Source organism: Salvelinus fontinalis, chromosome 36 (genome assembly GCF_029448725.1).
Source record: "Salvelinus fontinalis isolate EN_2023a chromosome 36, ASM2944872v1, whole genome shotgun sequence".
Classification (NCBI taxonomy): domain Eukaryota; kingdom Metazoa; phylum Chordata; class Actinopteri; order Salmoniformes; family Salmonidae; genus Salvelinus; species Salvelinus fontinalis.
This window is the reverse complement of record NC_074700.1, coordinates 26,697,284-26,719,744: the sequence shown is the minus strand read 5'-3', so window position 1 is coordinate 26,719,744 and position 22,461 is coordinate 26,697,284. Positions and strand designations below refer to the sequence as shown.

General features: G+C 44.1%; 1 protein-coding gene across 2 annotated transcripts in view; it reads left to right on the top strand.

Annotated features, from left to right (window-relative positions):
- The window catches only part of LOC129835535 (tetratricopeptide repeat protein 39B), a 122,826-nt gene that overhangs the window by 82,573 nt on the left and 17,792 nt on the right, over window positions 1–22,461 (top strand). For both annotated transcript variants that reach the window (XM_055901211.1, XM_055901210.1), the window contains exons 6-7: window positions 95–162; window positions 352–416. In XM_055901211.1, the coding sequence (XP_055757186.1) occupies window positions 95–162; window positions 352–416 (133 nt within the window). The remainder of the gene's footprint in view (window positions 1–94; window positions 163–351; window positions 417–22,461) is intronic.

Below are 22,461 nucleotides of genomic sequence, written 5' to 3'. Positions count from 1 at the left end.
CTGCTAAATGACCAACATGGAATGCGTGTGGTCGTGTGGTTGTGTGTTTTCGTATCACTATATAATGTATAACGTATCTGTGTATGTGTTCCAGAGGAGATGCATGCAGAGATCTGCTATGCTGAGTGCCTACTGCAGAAAGCCACGCTCACCTTCGTACAGGTAAAATATCCTTACCCTAATCTACCACAGGTAAAATATCCTTACCCTAATGTACCACAGGTAGAATATCCTTACCCCAATCTACCAGAGGTAGAATATCCTAACCCTAATGCACCACAGGTAGAATATCCCGACCCTAATACTGTTTTCTTGTCCTAATTCATTCTGACTCTCTCTTTCTTTCAACAGGATGAAAACATGATCAGCTTCATCAAAGGAGGAATCAAAATACGCACAAGTTACCAGATTTACAAGTCAGTTTTCCCCAAACCTGTCATAGTTACCAGATTTACAAGTCAGTGTTCCCCAAACCTGTCATAGTTACCAGATTTACAAGTCAGTGTTCCCCAAACCTGTCATAGTTACCAGATTTACAAGTCAGTGTTCCCTAAACCAGTCATAGTTACCAGATTTACAAGTCAGTGTTCCCCAAACCTGTCATAGTTACCAGATTTACAAGTCAGTGTTCCCTAAACCAGTCATAGTTACCAGATTTACAAGTCAGTGTTCCCCAAACCTGTCATAGTTACCAGATTTACAAGTCAGTGTTCCCCAAACCTGTCATAGTTACCAGATTTACAAGTCAGTGTTCCCCAAACCTGTCATAGTTACTAGATTTACAAGTCAGCGTTCCCTAAACCAGTTATAGTTACCAGATTTAGGTAACTATTAGGTAACCTAGTTGGAATAACTTGATTTGTTGAATCAGTAGAATAGCTCTAGTATGGGTATAACTAACTGGGGGACTAGTAGATGGGTCTAATATGGGTATAACTGGCTGGGGGACTATGAGAGGGGTCTAATATGGGTATAACTGGCTGGGGGACTATGAGAGGGGTCTAATATGGGTATAACTAGCTGGGGGACTAGGAGATGGGTCTAATATGGGTATAACTAGCTGGGGGACTAGGAGAGGGGTCTAATATGGGTATAACTAGCTGGGGGACTAGTAGATGGGTCTAATATGGGTATAACTAGCTGAGGGACTAGTAGATGGGTCTAATATGGGTATAACTAGCTGGGGGACTAGTAGATGGGTCTAATATGGGTATAACTAGCTGGGGGACTAGTAGATGGGTCTAATATGGGTATAACTAGCTGCGGGACTATTAGATGGGTCTAATATGGGTATAACTGGCTGGGGGACTAGTAGATGGGTCTAATATGGGTATAACTGGCTGGGGAACTAGTAGATGGGTCTAATATGGGTATAACTAGCTGGGGGACTAGGAGATGGGTCTAATATGGGTATAACTAGCTGGGGGACTAGTAGATGGGTCTAATATGGGTATAACTAGCTGGGGGACTAGTAGATGGGTCTAATATGGGTATAACTAGCTGGGGGACTAGTAGATGGGTCTAATATGGGTATAACTAGCTGGGGGACTAGTAGATGGGTCTAATATGGGTATAACTAGCTGGGGGACTAGTAGATGGGTCTAATATGGGTATAACTAGCTGGGGGACTAGTAGATGGGTCTAATATGGGTATAACTAGCTGGGGGACTAGTAAATGGGTCTAATATGGGTATAACTAGCTGGGGGACTAGTAGATGGGTCTAGTATGGATATAACTAGCTGGGGGACTAGTAGATGGGTCTAATATGGGTATAACTAGCTGGGGGACTAGTAAATGGGTCTAATATGGGTATAACTAGCTGAGGGACTAGTAGATGGGTCTAGTATGGATATAACTAGTTGGGGGATTAGTAGATGGGTCTAATATGGGTATAACTAGCTGGGGGACTAGGAGATGGGTCTAGTATGGGTATAACTAGCTGGGGGACTAGGAGATGGGTCTAGTATGGGTATAACTAGTTGGGGGACTAGGAGATGGGTCTGATATGGGTATAACTAGCTGGGGGACTAGGAGAGGGGTCTAATATGGGTATAACTGGCTGGGGGACTAGGAGATGGGTCTAATATGGGTATAACTAGCTGGGGGACTAGGAGAGGGGTCTAATATGGGTATAACTAGCTGGGGGACTAGGAGAGGGGTCTAATATGGGTATAACTAGCTGGGGGACTAGTAGATGGGTCTAGTATGGATATAACTAGTTGGGGGACTAGTAGATGGGTCTAATATGGGTATAACTAGCTGGGGGACTAGTGATGGGTCTAATATGGGTATAACTAGCTGGGGGACTAGTAGATGGGTATAACTAGCTGGGGGACTAGTAGATGGGTCTAATATGGGTATAACTAGCTGGGGGACTAGTAGATGGGTCTAATATGGGTATAACTAGCTGGGGGACTAGTAGATGGGTCTAATATGGGTATAACTAGCTGGGGGACTAGTAGATGGGTCTAATATGGGTATAACAAGCTGGGGGACTAGTAGATGGGTCTAGTATGGATATAACTAGTTGGGGGACTAGTAGATGGGTCTAATATGGGTATAACTAGCTGGGGGACTAGTAGATGGGTCTAATATGGGTATAACTAGCTGGGGGACTAGTAGATGGGTCTAATATGGGTATAACTGGCTGGGGGACTAGGAGATGGGTCTAATATGGGTATAACTAGCTGGGGGACTAGTAGATGGGTCTAATATGGGTATAACTAGCTGGGGGACTAGTAGATGGGTCTAATATGGGTATAACTGGCTGGGGGACTAGGAGAGGGGTCTAATATGGGTATAACTAGCTGGGGGACTAGTAGATGGGTCTAATATGGGTATAACTAGCTGGGGGACTAGTAGATGGGTCTAATATGGGTATAACTAGCTGGGGGACTAGTAGATGGGTCTAATATGGGTATAACTAGCTGGGGGACTAGTAGATGGGTCTAATATGGGTATAACTAGCTGGGGGACTAGTAGATGGGTCTAATATGGGTATAACTAGCTGGGGGACTAGTAGATGGGTCTAATATGGGTATAACTAGCTGGGGGACTAGTAGATGGGTCTAATATGGGTATAACTAGCTGGGGGACTAGTAGATGGGTCTAATATGGGTATAACTGGCTGGGGGACTAGGAGAGGGGTCTAATATGGGTATAACTAGCTGGGGGACTAGTAGATGGGTCTAATATGGGTATAACTAGCTGGGGGACTAGGAGATGGTTCTAATATGGGTATAACTAGCTGGGGGACTAGTAGATGGTTCTAATATGGGTATAACTAGCTGGGGAACTAGTAGATGGGTATAACTACCTGGGGGACTAGTAGATGGGTATAACTAGCTGGGGGACTAGTAGATGGGTCTAATATGGGTATAACTAGCTGGGGAACTAGTAGATGGGTATAACTAGCTGGGGGACTAGTAGATGGGTCTAATATGGGTATAACTAGCTGGTGGACTAGTAGATGGGTCTAATATGGGTATAACTAGCTGGGGGACTAGGAGATGGGTCTAATATGGGTATAACTAGCTGGGGGACTAGTAGATCAATCAATCAATCAATTTTATTTTATATAGGCCTTCGTACGTCAGATAATATCTCGAAGTGCTGTACAGAAACCCAGCCTAAAACCCCAAACAGCTAGAATGCAGGTGTAGAAGCACGGTGGCTAGGAAAAACTCCCTAGAAAGGCCAAAACCTAGGAAGAAACCTAGAGAGGAACCAGGCTATGAGGGGTGGCCAGTCCTCTTCTGGCTGTGCCGGGTGGAGATTATAACAGAACTATGCCAAGATGTTCAAAAATGTTCATAAGTGACAAGCATGGTCAAATAATAATCATGAATAATTTTCAGTTGGCTTTTCATAGCTGATCATTAAGAGTTGAAAAACAACAGGTCTGGGACAGGTGGCGTTTCCATAACCGCAGGCAGAACAGCTGAAACTGGAATAGCAGCAAGGCCAGGCGGACTGGGGACAGCAAGGAGTCACCACGGGCGGCAGTCCCGACGCGTGGTCCTAGGGCCCAGGTCCTCCGAGAGAAAGAAAGAGAGAAGGAGAAAATTAGAGAGAGCCAAGATTTTCAAAATGTTCATAAATGACAAGCATGGTCAAATAATAATCAGGAATAAATCTGTTGGCTTTTCATAGCCGATCATTAAGAGTTGAAAACAGCAGGTCTGGGACAGGTAGTGGTTCCATAACCGCAGGCAGAAGAGTTGAAACTGGAATAGCAGCAAGGCCAGGCGGACTGGGGGCAGCAAGGAGTCACCACGGCCGGTAGTCCCGACGTATGGTCCTAGGGCTCAGGTCCTCCGAGAGAAAGAGAGAACGAGAGAATTAGAGAGAGCATACTTAAATTCACACAGGACACTGGATAAGACAGGAGAAGTACTCCAGGTATAACCAACTGACCCTAGCCCCCCGACACATAAACTACTGCAGCATAAATACTGGAGGCTGAGACAGGAGCGGTCAGGAGACACTGTGGCCCCATCCGAAGATGGGTCTAATATGGGTATAACTAGCTGGGGGACTAGTGGATGGGTCTAATATGGGTGTAACTAGCTGGGGGACTAGTAGATGGGTCTAATATGGGTATAACTAGCTGGGGGACTAGTAGATGGGTCTAATATGGGTATAACTAGCTGGGGGACTAGTAGATGGGTATAACTGGCTGGGGGACTAGTAGATAGATGGGTATAACTGACTGGGGGACAGTATATAGATGGTATAACTGACTGGGGGACAGTAGATAGATGGTATAACTGACTGGGAGACAGTAGATAGATGGGTATAACTGACTGGAGGACAGTAAATTGATGGTATAACTGACTGGGGGACAGTAGATAGATGGTATAACTGACTGGGGGACAGTAGATAGATGGTATAACTGACTGGAGGACAGTAGATAGATGGTATAACTGACTGGAGGACAGTAGATAGATGGGTATAACTGACTGGAGGACAGTAGATAGATGGTATAACTGACTGGGGGACAGTAGATAGATGGGTATAACTGACTGGAGGACAGTAGATAGATGGTATAACTGACTGGAGGACAGTAGATAGATGGTATAACTGACTGGGGGACAGTAGATAGATGGGTATAACTGACTGGGGGACAGTAGATAGATGGGTATAACTGACTGGGAGACAGTAGATAGATGGTATAACTGACTGGGGGACAGTAGATAGATGGGTATAACTGACTGGAGACAGTAGATAGATGGGTATAACTGACTGGGGGACAGTAGATAGATGGTATAACTGACTGGAGGACAGTAGATAGATGGTATAACTGACTGGGAGACAGTAGATAGATGGGTATAACTGACTGGAGGACAGTAGATAGATGGTATAACTGACTGGGGGACAGTAGATAGATGGTATAACTGACTGGGGGACAGTAGATAGATGATATAACTGACTGGGAGACAGTAGATAGATGGTATAACTGACTGGGGGACAGTAGATAGATGGTATAACTGACTGGGGGACAGTAGATAGATGGGTATAACTGACTGGAGGACAGTAGATAGATGGTATAACTGACTGGGGGACAGTAGATAGATGGTATAACTGACTGGGAGACAGTAGATAGATGGTATAACTGACTGGGAGACAGTAGATAGATGGTATAACTGACTGGGGGACAGTAGATAGATGGTATAACTGACTGGGGGACAGTAGATAGATGGTATAACTGACTGGGGGACAGTAGATAGATGGGTATAACTGACTGGGGGACAGTAGATAGATGGTATAACTGACTGGTAGATAGATGGTATAACTGACTGGGGGACAGTAGATAGATGGGTATAACTGACTGGGGGACAGTAGATAGATGGTATAACTGACTGGGGGACAGAAGATAGATGGTATAACTGACTGGAGGACAGTAGATAGATGGTATAACTGACTGGGGGACAGTAGATAGATGGTATAACTGACTGGGGGACAGTAGATAGATGGTATAACTGACTGGGGGACAGTAGATAGATGGTATAACTGACTGGTAGACAGTAGATAGATGGTATAACTGACTGGGGGACAGTAGATAGATGGTATAACAGTAGATGGTATAACAGTAGATAGATGGTATAACTGACTGGGGGACAGTAGATAGATGGTATAACTGACTGGGAGACAGTAGATAGATGGGTATAACTGACTGGGGGACAGTAGATAGATGGTATAACTGACTGGGGGACAGTAGATAGATGGGTATAACTGACTGGAGGACAGTAGATAGATGGTATAACTGACTGGAGGACAGTAGATAGATGGTATAACTGACTGGGAGACAGTAGATAGATGGTATAACTGACTGGAGACAGTAGATAGATGGTATAACTGACTGGTAGATAGATGGTATAACTGACTGGAGGACAGTAGATAGATGGTATAACTGACTGGGAGACAGTAGATAGATGGGTATAACTGACTGGGGGACAGTAGATAGATGGGTATAACTGACTGGGAGACAGTAGATAGATGGTATAACTGACTGGGGGACAGTAGATAGATGGTATAACTGACTGGGGGACAGTAGATAGATGGTATAACTGACTGGGAGACAGTAGATAGATGGTATAACTGACTGGGGGACAGTAGATAGATGGGTATAACTGACTGGGAGACAGTAGATAGATGGGTTTAACTGACTGGGGGACAGTAGATAGATGGTATAACTGACTGGGGGACAGTAGATAGATGGACTGGGGGACAGTAGATAGATGGTATAACTGACTGGGGGACAGTAGATAGATGGACTGGGGGACAGTAGTTTATGGTATAACTGACTGGGGGACAGTAGATAGATGGTATAACTGACTGGGAGACAGTAGATAGATGGTATAACTGACTGGGAGACAGTAGATAGATGGTATAACTGACTGGGGGACAGTAGATAGATGGTTAACTGACTGGGGGACAGTAGATAGATGGGTATAACTGACTGGGAGACAGTAGATAGATGGGTATAACTGACTGGGAGACAGTAGATAGATGGGTATAACTGACTGGAGGACAGTAGATAGATGGGTATAACTGACTGGAGGACAGTAGATAGATGGTATAACTGACTGGAGGACAGTAGATAGATGGTATAACTGACTGGGAGACAGTAGATAGATGGTATAACTGACTGGAGGACAGTAGATAGATGGGTATAACTGACTGGGGGACAGTAGATAGATGGTATAACTGACTGGAGACAGTAGATAGATGGGTATAACTGACTGGGGGACAGTAGATAGATGGTATAACTGACTGGGGGACAGTAGATAGATGGTATAACTGACTGGGGGACAGTAGATAGATGGGTATAACTGACTGGGAGACAGTAGATAGATGGTATAACTGACTGGAGGACAGTAGATAGATGGGTATAACTGACTGGAGACAGTAGATAGATGGGTATAACTGACTGGAGACAGTAGATAGATGGGTATAACTGACTGGGGGACAGTAGATAGATGGTATAACTGACTGGAGACAGTAGATAGATGGGTATAACTGACTGGGGGACAGTAGATAGATGGTATAACTGACTGGGGGACAGTAGATAGATGGTATAACTGACTGGAGGACAGTAGATAGATGGTATAACTGACTGGGGGACAGTAGATAGATGGTATAACTGACTGGGGGACAGTAGATAGATGGTTAACTGACTGGGGGACAGTAGATAGATGGTATAACTGACTGGGAGACAGTAGATAGATGGTATAACTGACTGGGAGACAGTAGATAGATGGTATAACTGACTGGGAGACAGTAGATAGATGGTATAACTGACTGGGAGACAGTAGATAGATGGTATAACTGACTGGGAGACAGTAGATAGATGGGTATAACTGACTGGGGGACAGTAGATAGATGGGTATAACTGACTGGGAGACAGTAGATAGATGGTATAACTGACTGGGGGACAGTAGATAGATGGTATAACTGACTGGAGGACGTAGATAGATGGTATAACTGACTGGAGGACAGTAGATAGATGGTATAACTGACTGGAGGACAGTAGATAGATGGTATAACTGACTGGGAGACAGTAGATAGATGGTATAACTGACTGGAGGACAGTAGATAGATGGGTATAACTGACTGGAGGACAGTAGATAGATGGGTATAACTGACTGGAGGACAGTAGATAGATGGTATAACTGACTGGAGACAGTAGATAGATGGGTATAACTGACTGGGGGACAGTAGATAGATGGTATAACTGACTGGGGGACAGTAGATAGATGGTATAACTGACTGGAGGACAGTAGATAGATGGTATAACTGACTGGGGGACAGTAGATAGATGGTATAACTGACTGGGGGACAGTAGATAGATGGGTATAACTGACTGGGAGACAGTAGATAGATGGTATAACTGACTGGAGGACAGTAGATAGATGGTATAACTGACTGGAGACAGTAGATAGATGGGTATAACTGACTGGAGACAGTAGATAGATGGGTATAACTGACTGGGGGACAGTAGATAGATGGTATAACTGACTGGAGACAGTAGATAGATGGGTATAACTGACTGGGGGACAGTAGATAGATGGTATAACTGACTGGGAGACAGTAGATAGATGGTATAACTGACTGGGAGACAGTAGATAGATGGTATAACTGACTGGGAGACAGTAGATAGATGGTATAACTGACTGGGAGACAGTAGATAGATGGGTATAACTGACTGGGGGACAGTAGATAGATGGGTATAACTGACTGGGAGACAGTAGATAGATGGTATAACTGACTGGGGGACAGTAGATAGATGGTATAACTGACTGGAGGACGTAGATAGATGGTATAACTGACTGGAGGACAGTAGATAGATGGTATAACTGACTGGGAGACAGTAGATAGATGGGTATAACTGACTGGGGGACAGTAGATAGATGGGTATAACTGACTGGGAGACAGTAGATAGATGGTATAACTGACTGGGGGACAGTAGATAGATGGTATAACTGACTGGAGGACAGTAGATAGATGGTATAACTGACTGGAGGACAGTAGATAGATGGTATAACTGACTGGGAGACAGTAGATAGATGGTATAACTGACTGGAGGACAGTAGATAGATGGTATAACTGACTGGAGACAGTAGATAGATGGGTATAACTGACTGGAGACAGTAGATAGATGGGTATAACTGACTGGGGGACAGTAGATAGATGGTATAACTGACTGGAGACAGTAGATAGATGGGTATAACTGACTGGGGGACAGTAGATAGATGGTATAACTGACTGGGGGACAGTAGATAGATGGTATAACTGACTGGAGGACAGTAGATAGATGGTATAACTGACTGGGGGACAGTAGATAGATGGTATAACTGACTGGGGGACAGTAGATAGATGGTTAACTGACTGGGGGACAGTAGATAGATGGGTATAACTGACTGGGAGACAGTAGATAGATGGTATAACTGACTGGGGGACAGTAGATAGATGGTATAACTGACTGGGGGAAGGTAGATAGATGGTATAACTGACTGGAGGACAGTAGATAGATGGTATAACTGACTGGGGGACAGTAGATAGATGGGTATAACTGACTGGGGGACAGTAGATAGATGGTATAACTGACTGGGGGACAGTAGATAGATGGTATAACTGACTGGGGGACAGTAGATAGATGGGTATAACTGACTGGGAGACAGTAGATAGATGGTATAACTGACTGGAGGACAGTAGATAGATGGTATAACTGACTGGGAGACAGTAGATAGATGGTATAACTGACTGGAGGACAGTAGATAGATGGTATAACTGACTGGAGACAGTAGATAGATGGGTATAACTGACTGGGAGACAGTAGATAGATGGTATAACTGACTGGGGGACAGTAGATAGATGGTATAACTGACTGGAGGACAGTAGATAGATGGTATAACTGACTGGGGGACAGTAGATAGATGGTATAACTGACTGGGGGACAGTAGATAGATGGGTATAACTGACTGGGAGACAGTAGATAGATGGGTTTAACTGACTGGGGGACAGTAGATAGATGGTATAACTGACTGGGGGACAGTAGATAGATGGACTGGGGGACAGTAGATAGATGGTATAACTGACTGGGGGACAGTAGATAGATGGACTGGGGGACAGTAGTTTATGGTATAACTGACTGGGGGACAGTAGATAGATGGTATAACTGACTGGGAGACAGTAGATAGATGGTTAACTGACTGGGGGACAGTAGATAGATGGGTATACCTGACTGGGAGACAGTAGATAGATGGGTATAACTGACTGGGAGACAGTAGATAGATGGTATAACTGACTGGAGGACAGTAGATAGATGGGTATAACTGACTGGAGGACAGTAGATAGATGGTATAACTGACTGGAGGACAGTAGATAGATGGTATAACTGACTGGGAGACAGTAGATAGATGGTATAACTGACTGGAGGACAGTAGATAGATGGGTATAACTGACTGGGGGACAGTAGATAGATGGTATAACTGACTGGAGACAGTAGATAGATGGGTATAACTGACTGGAGACAGTAGATAGATGGGTATAACTGACTGGAGACAGTAGATAGATGGGTATAACTGACTGGGGGACAGTAGATAGATGGTATAACTGACTGGGGGACAGTAGATAGATGGGTATAACTGACTGGGGGACAGTAGATAGATGGTATAACTGACTGGAGACAGTAGATAGATGGGTATAACTGACTGGGGGACAGTAGATAGATGGTATAACTGACTGGAGACAGTAGATAGATGGGTATAACTGACTGGGGGACAGTAGATAGATGGTATAACTGACTGGAGACAGTAGATAGATGGGTATAACTGACTGGGGGACAGTAGATAGATGGTATAACTGACTGGGGGACAGTAGATAGATGGTATAACTGACTGGAGGACAGTAGATAGATGGTATAACTGACTGGGGGACAGTAGATAGATGGTATAACTGACTGGGGGACAGTAGATAGATGGTTAACTGACTGGGGGACAGTAGATAGATGGTATAACTGACTGGGAGACAGTAGATAGATGGTATAACTGACTGGGAGACAGTAGATAGATGGTATAACTGACTGGGAGACAGTAGATAGATGGTATAACTGACTGGGAGACAGTAGATAGATGGTATAACTGACTGGGAGACAGTAGATAGATGGGTATAACTGACTGGGGGACAGTAGATAGATGGGTATAACTGACTGGGAGACAGTAGATAGATGGTATAACTGACTGGGGGACAGTAGATAGATGGTATAACTGACTGGAGGACAGTAGATAGATGGTATAACTGACTGGAGGACAGTAGATAGATGGTATAACTGACTGGAGGACAGTAGATAGATGGTATAACTGACTGGGAGACAGTAGATAGATGGTATAACTGACTGGAGGACAGTAGATAGATGGGTATAACTGACTGGAGACAGTAGATAGATGGGTATAACTGACTGGAGGACAGTAGATAGATGGGTATAACTGACTGGAGACAGTAGATAGATGGTATAACTGACTGGAGGACAGTAGATAGATGGGTATAACTGACTGGAGACAGTAGATAGATGGTATAACTGACTGGGGGACAGTAGATAGATGGTATAACTGACTGGGGGACAGTAGATAGATGGTATAACTGACTGGAGGACAGTAGATAGATGGTATAACTGACTGGGGGACAGTAGATAGATGGGTATAACTGACTGGGAGACAGTAGATAGATGGTATAACTGACTGGAGGACAGTAGATAGATGGTATAACTGACTGGAGACAGTAGATAGATGGGTATAACTGACTGGAGACAGTAGATAGATGGGTATAACTGACTGGGGGACAGTAGATAGATGGTATAACTGACTGGAGACAGTAGATAGATGGGTATAACTGACTGGGAGACAGTAGATAGATGGGTATAACTGACTGGGGGACAGTAGATAGATGGGTATAACTGACTGGGAGACAGTAGATAGATGGTATAACTGACTGGGGGACAGTAGATAGATGGTATAACTGACTGGAGGACAGTAGATAGATGGTATAACTGACTGGAGGACAGTAGATAGATGGTATAACTGACTGGAGGACAGTAGATAGATGGTATAACTGACTGGGAGACAGTAGATAGATGGTATAACTGACTGGAGGACAGTAGATAGATGGGTATAACTGACTGGGGGACAGTAGATAGATGGTATAACTGACTGGAGACAGTAGATAGATGGGTATAACTGACTGGGGGACAGTAGATAGATGGTATAACTGACTGGGGGACAGTAGATAGATGGTATAACTGACTGCGGGACAGTAGATAGATGGTATAACTGACTGGGGGACAGTAGATAGATGGTATAACTGACTGGGGGACAGTAGATAGATGGGTATAACTGACTGGGAGACAGTAGATAGATGGTATAACTGACTGGAGGACAGTAGATAGATGGTATAACTGACTGGAGACAGTAGATAGATGGGTATAACTGACTGGAGACAGTAGATAGATGGGTATAACTGACTGGGGGACAGTAGATAGATGGTATAACTGACTGGAGACAGTAGATAGATGGGTATAACTGACTGGGGGACAGTAGATAGATGGTATAACTGACTGGGGGACAGTAGATAGATGGTATAACTGACTGGAGGACAGTAGATAGATGGTATAACTGACTGGGGGACAGTAGATAGATGGTATAACTGACTGGGGGACAGTAGATAGATGGTATAACTGACTGGGGGACAGTAGATAGATGGGTATAACTGACTGGGAGACAGTAGATAGATGGTATAACTGACTGGAGGACAGTAGATAGATGGTATAACTGACTGGAGACAGTAGATAGATGGTATAACTGACTGGAGGACAGTAGATAGATGGTATAACTGACTGGAGACAGTAGATAGATGGGTATAACTGACTGGGGGACAGTAGATAGATGGTATAACTGACTGGAGACAGTAGATAGATGGGTATAACTGACTGGGGGACAGTAGATAGATGGTATAACTGACTGGGGGACAGTAGATAGATGGTATAACTGACTGGAGGACAGTAGATAGATGGTATAACTGACTGGGGGACAGTAGATAGATGGTATAACTGACTGGGGGACAGTAGATAGATGGGTATAACTGACTGGGAGACAGTAGATAGATGGTATAACTGACTGGAGGACAGTAGATAGATGGTATAACTGACTGGAGACAGTAGATAGATGGGTATAACTGACTGGAGACAGTAGATAGATGGGTATAACTGACTGGGGGACAGTAGATAGATGGTATAACTGACTGGGGGACAGTAGATAGATGGTATAACTGACTGGGGGACAGTAGATAGATGGTATAACTGACTGGAGGACAGTAGATAGATGGTATAACTGACTGGGGGACAGTAGATAGATGGTATAACTGACTGGGGGACAGTAGATAGATGGTATAACTGACTGGGGGACAGTAGATAGATGGGTATAACTGACTGGGAGACAGTAGATAGATGGTATAACTGACTGGGGGACAGTAGATAGATGGTATAACTGACTGGGGGACAGTAGATAGATGGTATAACTGACTGGAGGACAGTAGATAGATGGTATAACTGACTGGGGGACAGTAGATAGATGGGTATAACTGACTGGGGGACAGTAGATAGATGGTATAACTGACTGGGGGACAGTAGATAGATGGTATAACTGACTGGGGGACAGTAGATAGATGGGTATAACTGACTGGGAGACAGTAGATAGATGGTATAACTGACTGGAGGACAGTAGATAGATGGTATAACTGACTGGAGACAGTAGATAGATGGTATAACTGACTGGAGACAGTAGATAGATGGTATAACTGACTGGAGACAGTAGATAGATGGTATAACTGACTGGAGACAGTAGATAGATGGTATAACTGACTGGAGACAGTAGATAGATGGTATAACTGACTGGAGGACAGTAGATAGATGGTATAACTGACTGGAGACAGTAGATAGATGGGTATAACTGACTTGGAGACAGTAGATAGATGGTATAACTGACTGGGGGACAGTAGATAGATGGTATAACTGACTGGAGGACAGTAGATAGATGGTATAACTGACTGGGGGACAGTAGATAGATGGTATAACTGACTGGGGGACAGTAGATAGATGGGTATAACTGACTGGGAGACAGTAGATAGATGGGTTTAACTGACTGGGGGACAGTAGATAGATGGTATAACTGACTGGGGGACAGTAGATAGATGGTTAACTGCTGGGGACAGTAGATAGATGGTATAACTGACTGGGGGACAGTAGATAGATGGACTGGGGGACAGTAGTTTATGGTATAACTGACTGGGGGACAGTAGATAGATGGTATAACTGACTGGGAGACAGTAGATAGATGGTTAACTGACTGGGGGACAGTAGATAGATGGGTATACCTGACTGGGAGACAGTAGATAGATGGGTATAACTGACTGGGAGACAGTAGATAGATGGTATAACTGACTGGAGGACAGTAGATAGATGGGTATAACTGACTGGAGGACAGTAGATAGATGGTATAACTGACTGGAGGACAGTAGATAGATGGTATAACTGACTGGGAGACAGTAGATAGATGGTATAACTGACTGGGAGGACAGTAGATAGATGGTATAACTGACTGGGGGACAGTAGATAGATGGTATAACTGACTGGGGGACAGTAGATAGATGGGTATAACTGACTGGGAGACAGTAGATAGATGGTATAACTGACTGGGGGACAGTAGATAGATGGTATAACTGACTGGGGGACAGTAGATAGATGGTATAACTGACTGGAGGACAGTAGATAGATGGTATAACTGACTGGGGGACAGTAGATAGATGGGTATAACTGACTGGGGGACAGTAGATAGATGGTATAACTGACTGGGGGACAGTAGATAGATGGTATAACTGACTGGGGGACAGTAGATAGATGGGTATAACTGACTGGGAGACAGTAGATAGATGGTATAACTGACTGGAGGACAGTAGATAGATGGTATAACTGACTGGAGACAGTAGATAGATGGGTATAACTGACTGGAGACAGTAGATAGATGGGTATAACTGACTGGGGGACAGTAGATAGATGGTATAACTGACTGGAGACAGTAGATAGATGGGTATAACTGACTGGGGGACAGTAGATAGATGGGTATAACTGACTGGGAGACAGTAGATAGATGGGTATAACTGACTGGGGGACAGTAGATAGATGGTATAACTGACTGGAGACAGTAGATAGATGGGTATAACTGACTGGGGGACAGTAGATAGATGGTATAACTGACTGGGGGACAGTAGATAGATGGTATAACTGACTGGAGGACAGTAGATAGATGGTATAACTGACTGGGGGACAGTAGATAGATGGTATAACTGACTGGGGGACAGTAGATAGATGGTTAACTGACTGGGGGACAGTAGATAGATGGTATAACTGACTGGGAGACAGTAGATAGATGGTATAACTGACTGGGAGACAGTAGATAGATGGTATAACTGACTGGGAGACAGTAGATAGATGGTATAACTGACTGGGAGACAGTAGATAGATGGTATAACTGACTGGGAGACAGTAGATAGATGGTATAACTGACTGGGAGACAGTAGATAGATGGGTATAACTGACTGGGGGACAGTAGATAGATGGGTATAACTGACTGGGAGACAGTAGATAGATGGTATAACTGACTGGGGGACAGTAGATAGATGGTATAACTGACTGGAGGACAGTAGATAGATGGTATAACTGACTGGAGGACAGTAGATAGATGGTATAACTGACTGGAGGACAGTAGATAGATGGTATAACTGACTGGGAGACAGTAGATAGATGGTATAACTGACTGGAGGACAGTAGATAGATGGGTATAACTGACTGGAGGACAGTAGATAGATGGTATAACTGACTGGAGACAGTAGATAGATGGGTATAACTGACTGGGGGACAGTAGATAGATGGTATAACTGACTGGGGGACAGTAGATAGATGGTATAACTGACTGGAGGACAGTAGATAGATGGTATAACTGACTGGGGGACAGTAGATAGATGGTATAACTGACTGGGGGACAGTAGATAGATGGGTATAACTGACTGGGAGACAGTAGATAGATGGGTATAACTGACTGGGGGACAGTAGATAGATGGTATAACTGACTGGAGACAGTAGATAGATGGGTATAACTGACTGGGGGACAGTAGATAGATGGTATAACTGACTGGGAGACAGTAGATAGATGGTATAACTGACTGGGAGACAGTAGATAGATGGTATAACTGACTGGGAGACAGTAGATAGATGGTATAACTGACTGGGAGACAGTAGATAGATGGGTATAACTGACTGGGGGACAGTAGATAGATGGGTATAACTGACTGGGAGACAGTAGATAGATGGTATAACTGACTGGGGGACAGTAGATAGATGGTATAACTGACTGGAGGACGTAGATAGATGGTATAACTGACTGGAGGACAGTAGATAGATGGTATAACTGACTGGAGGACAGTAGATAGATGGTATAACTGACTGGGAGACAGTAGATAGATGGTATAACTGACTGGAGGACAGTAGATAGATGGGTATAACTGACTGGGGGACAGTAGATAGATGGTATAACTGACTGGAGACAGTAGATAGATGGGTATAACTGACTGGGGGACAGTAGATAGATGGTATAACTGACTGGGGGACAGTAGATAGATGGTATAACTGACTGGAGGACAGTAGATAGATGGTATAACTGACTGGGGGACAGTAGATAGATGGTATAACTGACTGGGGGACAGTAGATAGATGGGTATAACTGACTGGGAGACAGTAGATAGATGGTATAACTGACTGGAGGACAGTAGATAGATGGTATAACTGACTGGAGACAGTAGATAGATGGGTATAACTGACTGGAGACAGTAGATAGATGGGTATAACTGACTGGGGGACAGTAGATAGATGGTATAACTGACTGGAGACAGTAGATAGATGGGTATAACTGACTGGGGGACAGTAGATAGATGGTATAACTGACTGGGGGACAGTAGATAGATGGTATAACTGACTGGAGGACAGTAGATAGATGGTATAACTGACTGGGGGACAGTAGATAGATGGTATAACTGACTGGGGGACAGTAGATAGATGGTTAACTGACTGGGGGACAGTAGATAGATGGGTATAACTGACTGGGAGACAGTAGATAGATGGTATAACTGACTGGGGGACAGTAGATAGATGGTATAACTGACTGGGGGAAGGTAGATAGATGGTATAACTGACTGGAGGACAGTAGATAGATGGTATAACTGACTGGGGGACAGTAGATAGATGGGTATAACTGACTGGGGGACAGTAGATAGATGGTATAACTGACTGGGGGACAGTAGATAGATGGTATAACTGACTGGGGGACAGTAGATAGATGGGTATAACTGACTGGGAGACAGTAGATAGATGGTATAACTGACTGGAGGACAGTAGATAGATGGTATAACTGACTGGAGACAGTAGATAGATGGGTATAACTGACTGGAGACAGTAGATAGATGGGTATAACTGACTGGGGGACAGTAGATAGATGGTATAACTGACTGGAGACAGTAGATAGATGGGTATAACTGACTGGGAGACAGTAGATAGATGGTATAACTGACTGGGGGACAGTAGATAGATGGTATAACTGACTGGGGGACAGTAGATAGATGGTATAACTGACTGGGGGACAGTAGATAGATGGTATAACTGACTGGGGGACAGTAGATAGATGGTATAACTGACTGGGGGACAGTAGATAGATGGTATAACTGACTGGGGGACAGTAGATAGATGGTATAACTGACTGGGAGACAGTAGATAGATGGTATAACTGACTGGGGGACAGTAGATAGATGGTATAACTGACTGGGAGACAGTAGATAGATGGGTATAACTGACTGGGGGACAGTAGATAGATGGTATAACTGACTGGGGGACAGTAGATAGATGGTATAACTGACTGGGAGACAGTAGATAGATGGTATAACTGACTGGGAGACAGTAGATAGATGGTATAACTGACTGGGGGACAGTAGATAGATGGTATAACTGACTGGGAGACAGTAGATAGATGGGTATAACTGACTGGGGGACAGTAGATAGATGGTATAACTGACTGGGAGACAGTAGATAGATGGTATAACTGACTGGAGGACAGTAGATAGATGGGTATAACTGACTGGGGGACAGTAGATAGATGGTATAACTGACTGGAGACAGTAGATAGATGGGTATAACTGACTGGGGGACAGTAGATAGATGGTATAACTGACTGGGGGACAGTAGATAGATGGTATAACTGACTGGAGGACAGTAGATAGATGGTATAACTGACTGGGGGACAGTAGATAGATGGTATAACTGACTGGGGGACAGTAGATAGATGGGTATAACTGACTGGGAGACAGTAGATCACAGGTGTCAAACTCATTCCACCGAGGGCCGAGTGTCTGCGGGTTTTCGATACTGACTGGGGACAGTAGATAGATGGTATTAACTGACTGGAATTAGTTAGGAACTCCCCACACCTGGTTGTCTAGGGCTTTATTGAAAGGAAAAACCAAAAACCTGCAGACACTAGGCCCTCCGTGGAATGAGTTTGACACCCCTGCAGTAGATAGATGGTATAACTGACTGGGAGACAGTAGATAGATGGTATAACTGACTGGGGGACAGTAGATAGATGGTATAACTGACTGGGAGACAGTAGATAGATGGGTATAACTGACTGGGGGACAGTAGATAGATGGGTATAACTGACTGGGGGACAGTAGATAGATGGGTATAACTGACTGGGGGACAGTAGATAGATGGTATAACTGACTGGAGGACAGTAGATAGATGGTATAACTGACTGGGGGACAGTAGATAGATGGTATAACTGACTGGGAGACAGTAGATAGATGGTATAACTGACTGGAGGACAGTAGATAGATGGGTATAACTGACTGGGGGACAGTAGATAGATGGTATAACTGACTGGGAGACAGTAGATAGATGGTATAACTGACTGGGGGACAGTAGATAGATGGTATAACTGACTGGGGGACTGTAGATAGATGGGTATAACTGACTGGGAGACAGTAGATAGATGGTTAACTGACTGGGGGACAGTAGATAGATGGTTAACTGACTGGGGGACAGTAGATAGATGGGTATAACTGACTGGGAGACAGTAGATAGATGGTATAACTGACTGGGGGACAGTAGATAGATGGTATAACTGACTGGGAGACAGTAGATAGATGGTATAACTGACTGGGAGACAGTAGATAGATGGGTATAACTGACTGGGAGACAGTAGATAGATGGTATAACTGACTGGGAGACAGTAGATAGATGGGTATAACTGACTGGGGGACAGTAGATAGATGGTATAACTGACTGGGAGACAGTAGATAGATGGTATAACTGACTGGGAGACAGTAGATAGATGGTATAACTGACTGGGAGACAGTAGATAGATGGGTATAACTGACTGGGGGACAGTAGATAGATGGGTATAACTGACTGGGAGACAGTAGATAGATGGTATAACTGACTGGGGGACAGTAGATAGATGGTATAACTGACTGGGAGACAGTAGATAGATGGTATAACTGACTGGGAGACAGTAGATAGATGGTATAACTGACTGGGAGACAGTAGATAGATGGTATAACTGACTGGGAGACAGTAGATAGATGGGTATAACTGACTGGGGGACAGTAGATAGATGGGTATAACTGACTGGGAGACAGTAGATAGATAACTGACTGGTAGACAGTAGATAGATGGTATAACTGACTGGAGGACAGTAGATAGATGGTATAACTGACTGGGGGACAGTAGATAGATGGTATAACTGACTGGGGGACAGTAGATAGATGGTATAACTGACTGGGAGACAGTAGATAGATGGTATAACTGACTGGGGGACAGTAGATAGATGGTATAACTGACTGGGAGACAGTAGATAGATGGGTATAACTGACTGGGGGACAGTAGATAGATGGTATAACTGACTGGGGGACAGTAGATAGATGGTATAACTGACTGGGAGACAGTAGATAGATGGTATAACTGACTGGGAGACAGTAGATAGATGGTATAACTGACTGGGGGACAGTAGATAGATGGTATAACTGACTGGGAGACAGTAGATAGATGGGTATAACTGACTGGGGGACAGTAGATAGATGGTATAACTGACTGGGAGACAGTAGATAGATGGTATAACTGACTGGAGGACAGTAGATAGATGGGTATAACTGACTGGGGGACAGTAGATAGATGGTATAACTGACTGGAGACAGTAGATAGATGGGTATAACTGACTGGGGGACAGTAGATAGATGGTATAACTGACTGGGGGACAGTAGATAGATGGTATAACTGACTGGAGGACAGTAGATAGATGGTATAACTGACTGGGGGACAGTAGATAGATGGTATAACTGACTGGGGGACAGTAGATAGATGGGTATAACTGACTGGGAGACAGTAGATAGATGGTATAACTGACTGGGAGACAGTAGATAGATGGTATAACTGACTGGGGGACAGTAGATAGATGGTATAACTGACTGGGAGACAGTAGATAGATGGGTATAACTGACTGGGGGACAGTAGATAGATGGGTATAACTGACTGGGGGACAGTAGATAGATGGGTATAACTGACTGGGGGACAGTAGATAGATGGTATAACTGACTGGAGGACAGTAGATAGATGGTATAACTGACTGGGGGACAGTAGATAGATGGTATAACTGACTGGGAGACAGTAGATAGATGGTATAACTGACTGGAGGACAGTAGATAGATGGGTATAACTGACTGGGGGACAGTAGATAGATGGTATAACTGACTGGGAGACAGTAGATAGATGGTATAACTGACTGGGGGACAGTAGATAGATGGTATAACTGACTGGGGGACTGTAGATAGATGGGTATAACTGACTGGGAGACAGTAGATAGATGGTTAACTGACTGGGGGACAGTAGATAGATGGTTAACTGACTGGGGGACAGTAGATAGATGGGTATAACTGACTGGGAGACAGTAGATAGATGGTATAACTGACTGGGGGACAGTAGATAGATGGTATAACTGACTGGGAGACAGTAGATAGATGGTATAACTGACTGGGAGACAGTAGATAGATGGGTATAACTGACTGGGAGACAGTAGATAGATGGTATAACTGACTGGGAGACAGTAGATAGATGGGTATAACTGACTGGGGGACAGTAGATAGATAACTGACTGGGAGACAGTAGATAGATGGTATAACTGACTGGGAGACAGTAGATAGATGGTATAACTGACTGGGAGACAGTAGATAGATGGGTATAACTGACTGGGGGACAGTAGATAGATGGGTATAACTGACTGGGAGACAGTAGATAGATGGTATAACTGACTGGGGGACAGTAGATAGATGGTATAACTGACTGGGAGACAGTAGATAGATGGTATAACTGACTGGGAGACAGTAGATAGATGGTATAACTGACTGGGAGACAGTAGATAGATGGTATAACTGACTGGGAGACAGTAGATAGATGGGTATAACTGACTGGGGGACAGTAGATAGATGGGTATAACTGACTGGGAGACAGTAGATAGATAACTGACTGGTAGACAGTAGATAGATGGTATAACTGACTGGAGGACAGTAGATAGATGGTATAACTGACTGGGAGACAGTAGATAGATGGGTATAACTGACTGGGGGACAGTAGATAGATGGTATAACTGACTGGGGGACAGTAGATAGATGGTATAACTGACTGGGGGACAGTAGATAGATGGTATAACTGACTGGGAGACAGTAGATAGATGGTATAACTGACTGGGGGACAGTAGATAGATGGTATAACTGACTGGGGGACAGTAGATAGATGGTATAACTGACTGGAGGACAGTAGATAGATGGTATAACTGACTGGAGGACAGTAGATAGATGGGTATAACTGACTGGAGGACAGTAGATAGATGGTATAACTGACTGGGGGACAGTAGATAGATGGGTATAACTGACTGGGGGACAGTAGATAGATGGTATAACTGGCTGGGGGACAGTAGATAGATGGGTATAACTGACTGGAGGACAGTAGATAGATGGTATAACTGACTGGGGGACAGTAGATAGATGGTATAACTGACTGGGAGACAGTAGATAGATGGTATAACTGACTGGGAGACAGTAGATAGATGGTATAACTGACTGGGAGACAGTAGATAGATGGGTATAACTGACTGGGGGACAGTAGATAGATGGTATAACTGACTGGGGGACAGTAGATAGATGGGTATAACTGACTGGGAGACAGTAGATAGATGGTATAACTGACTGGGGGACAGTAGATAGATGGGTATAACTGACTGGAGGACAGTAGATAGATGGTATAACTGACTGGG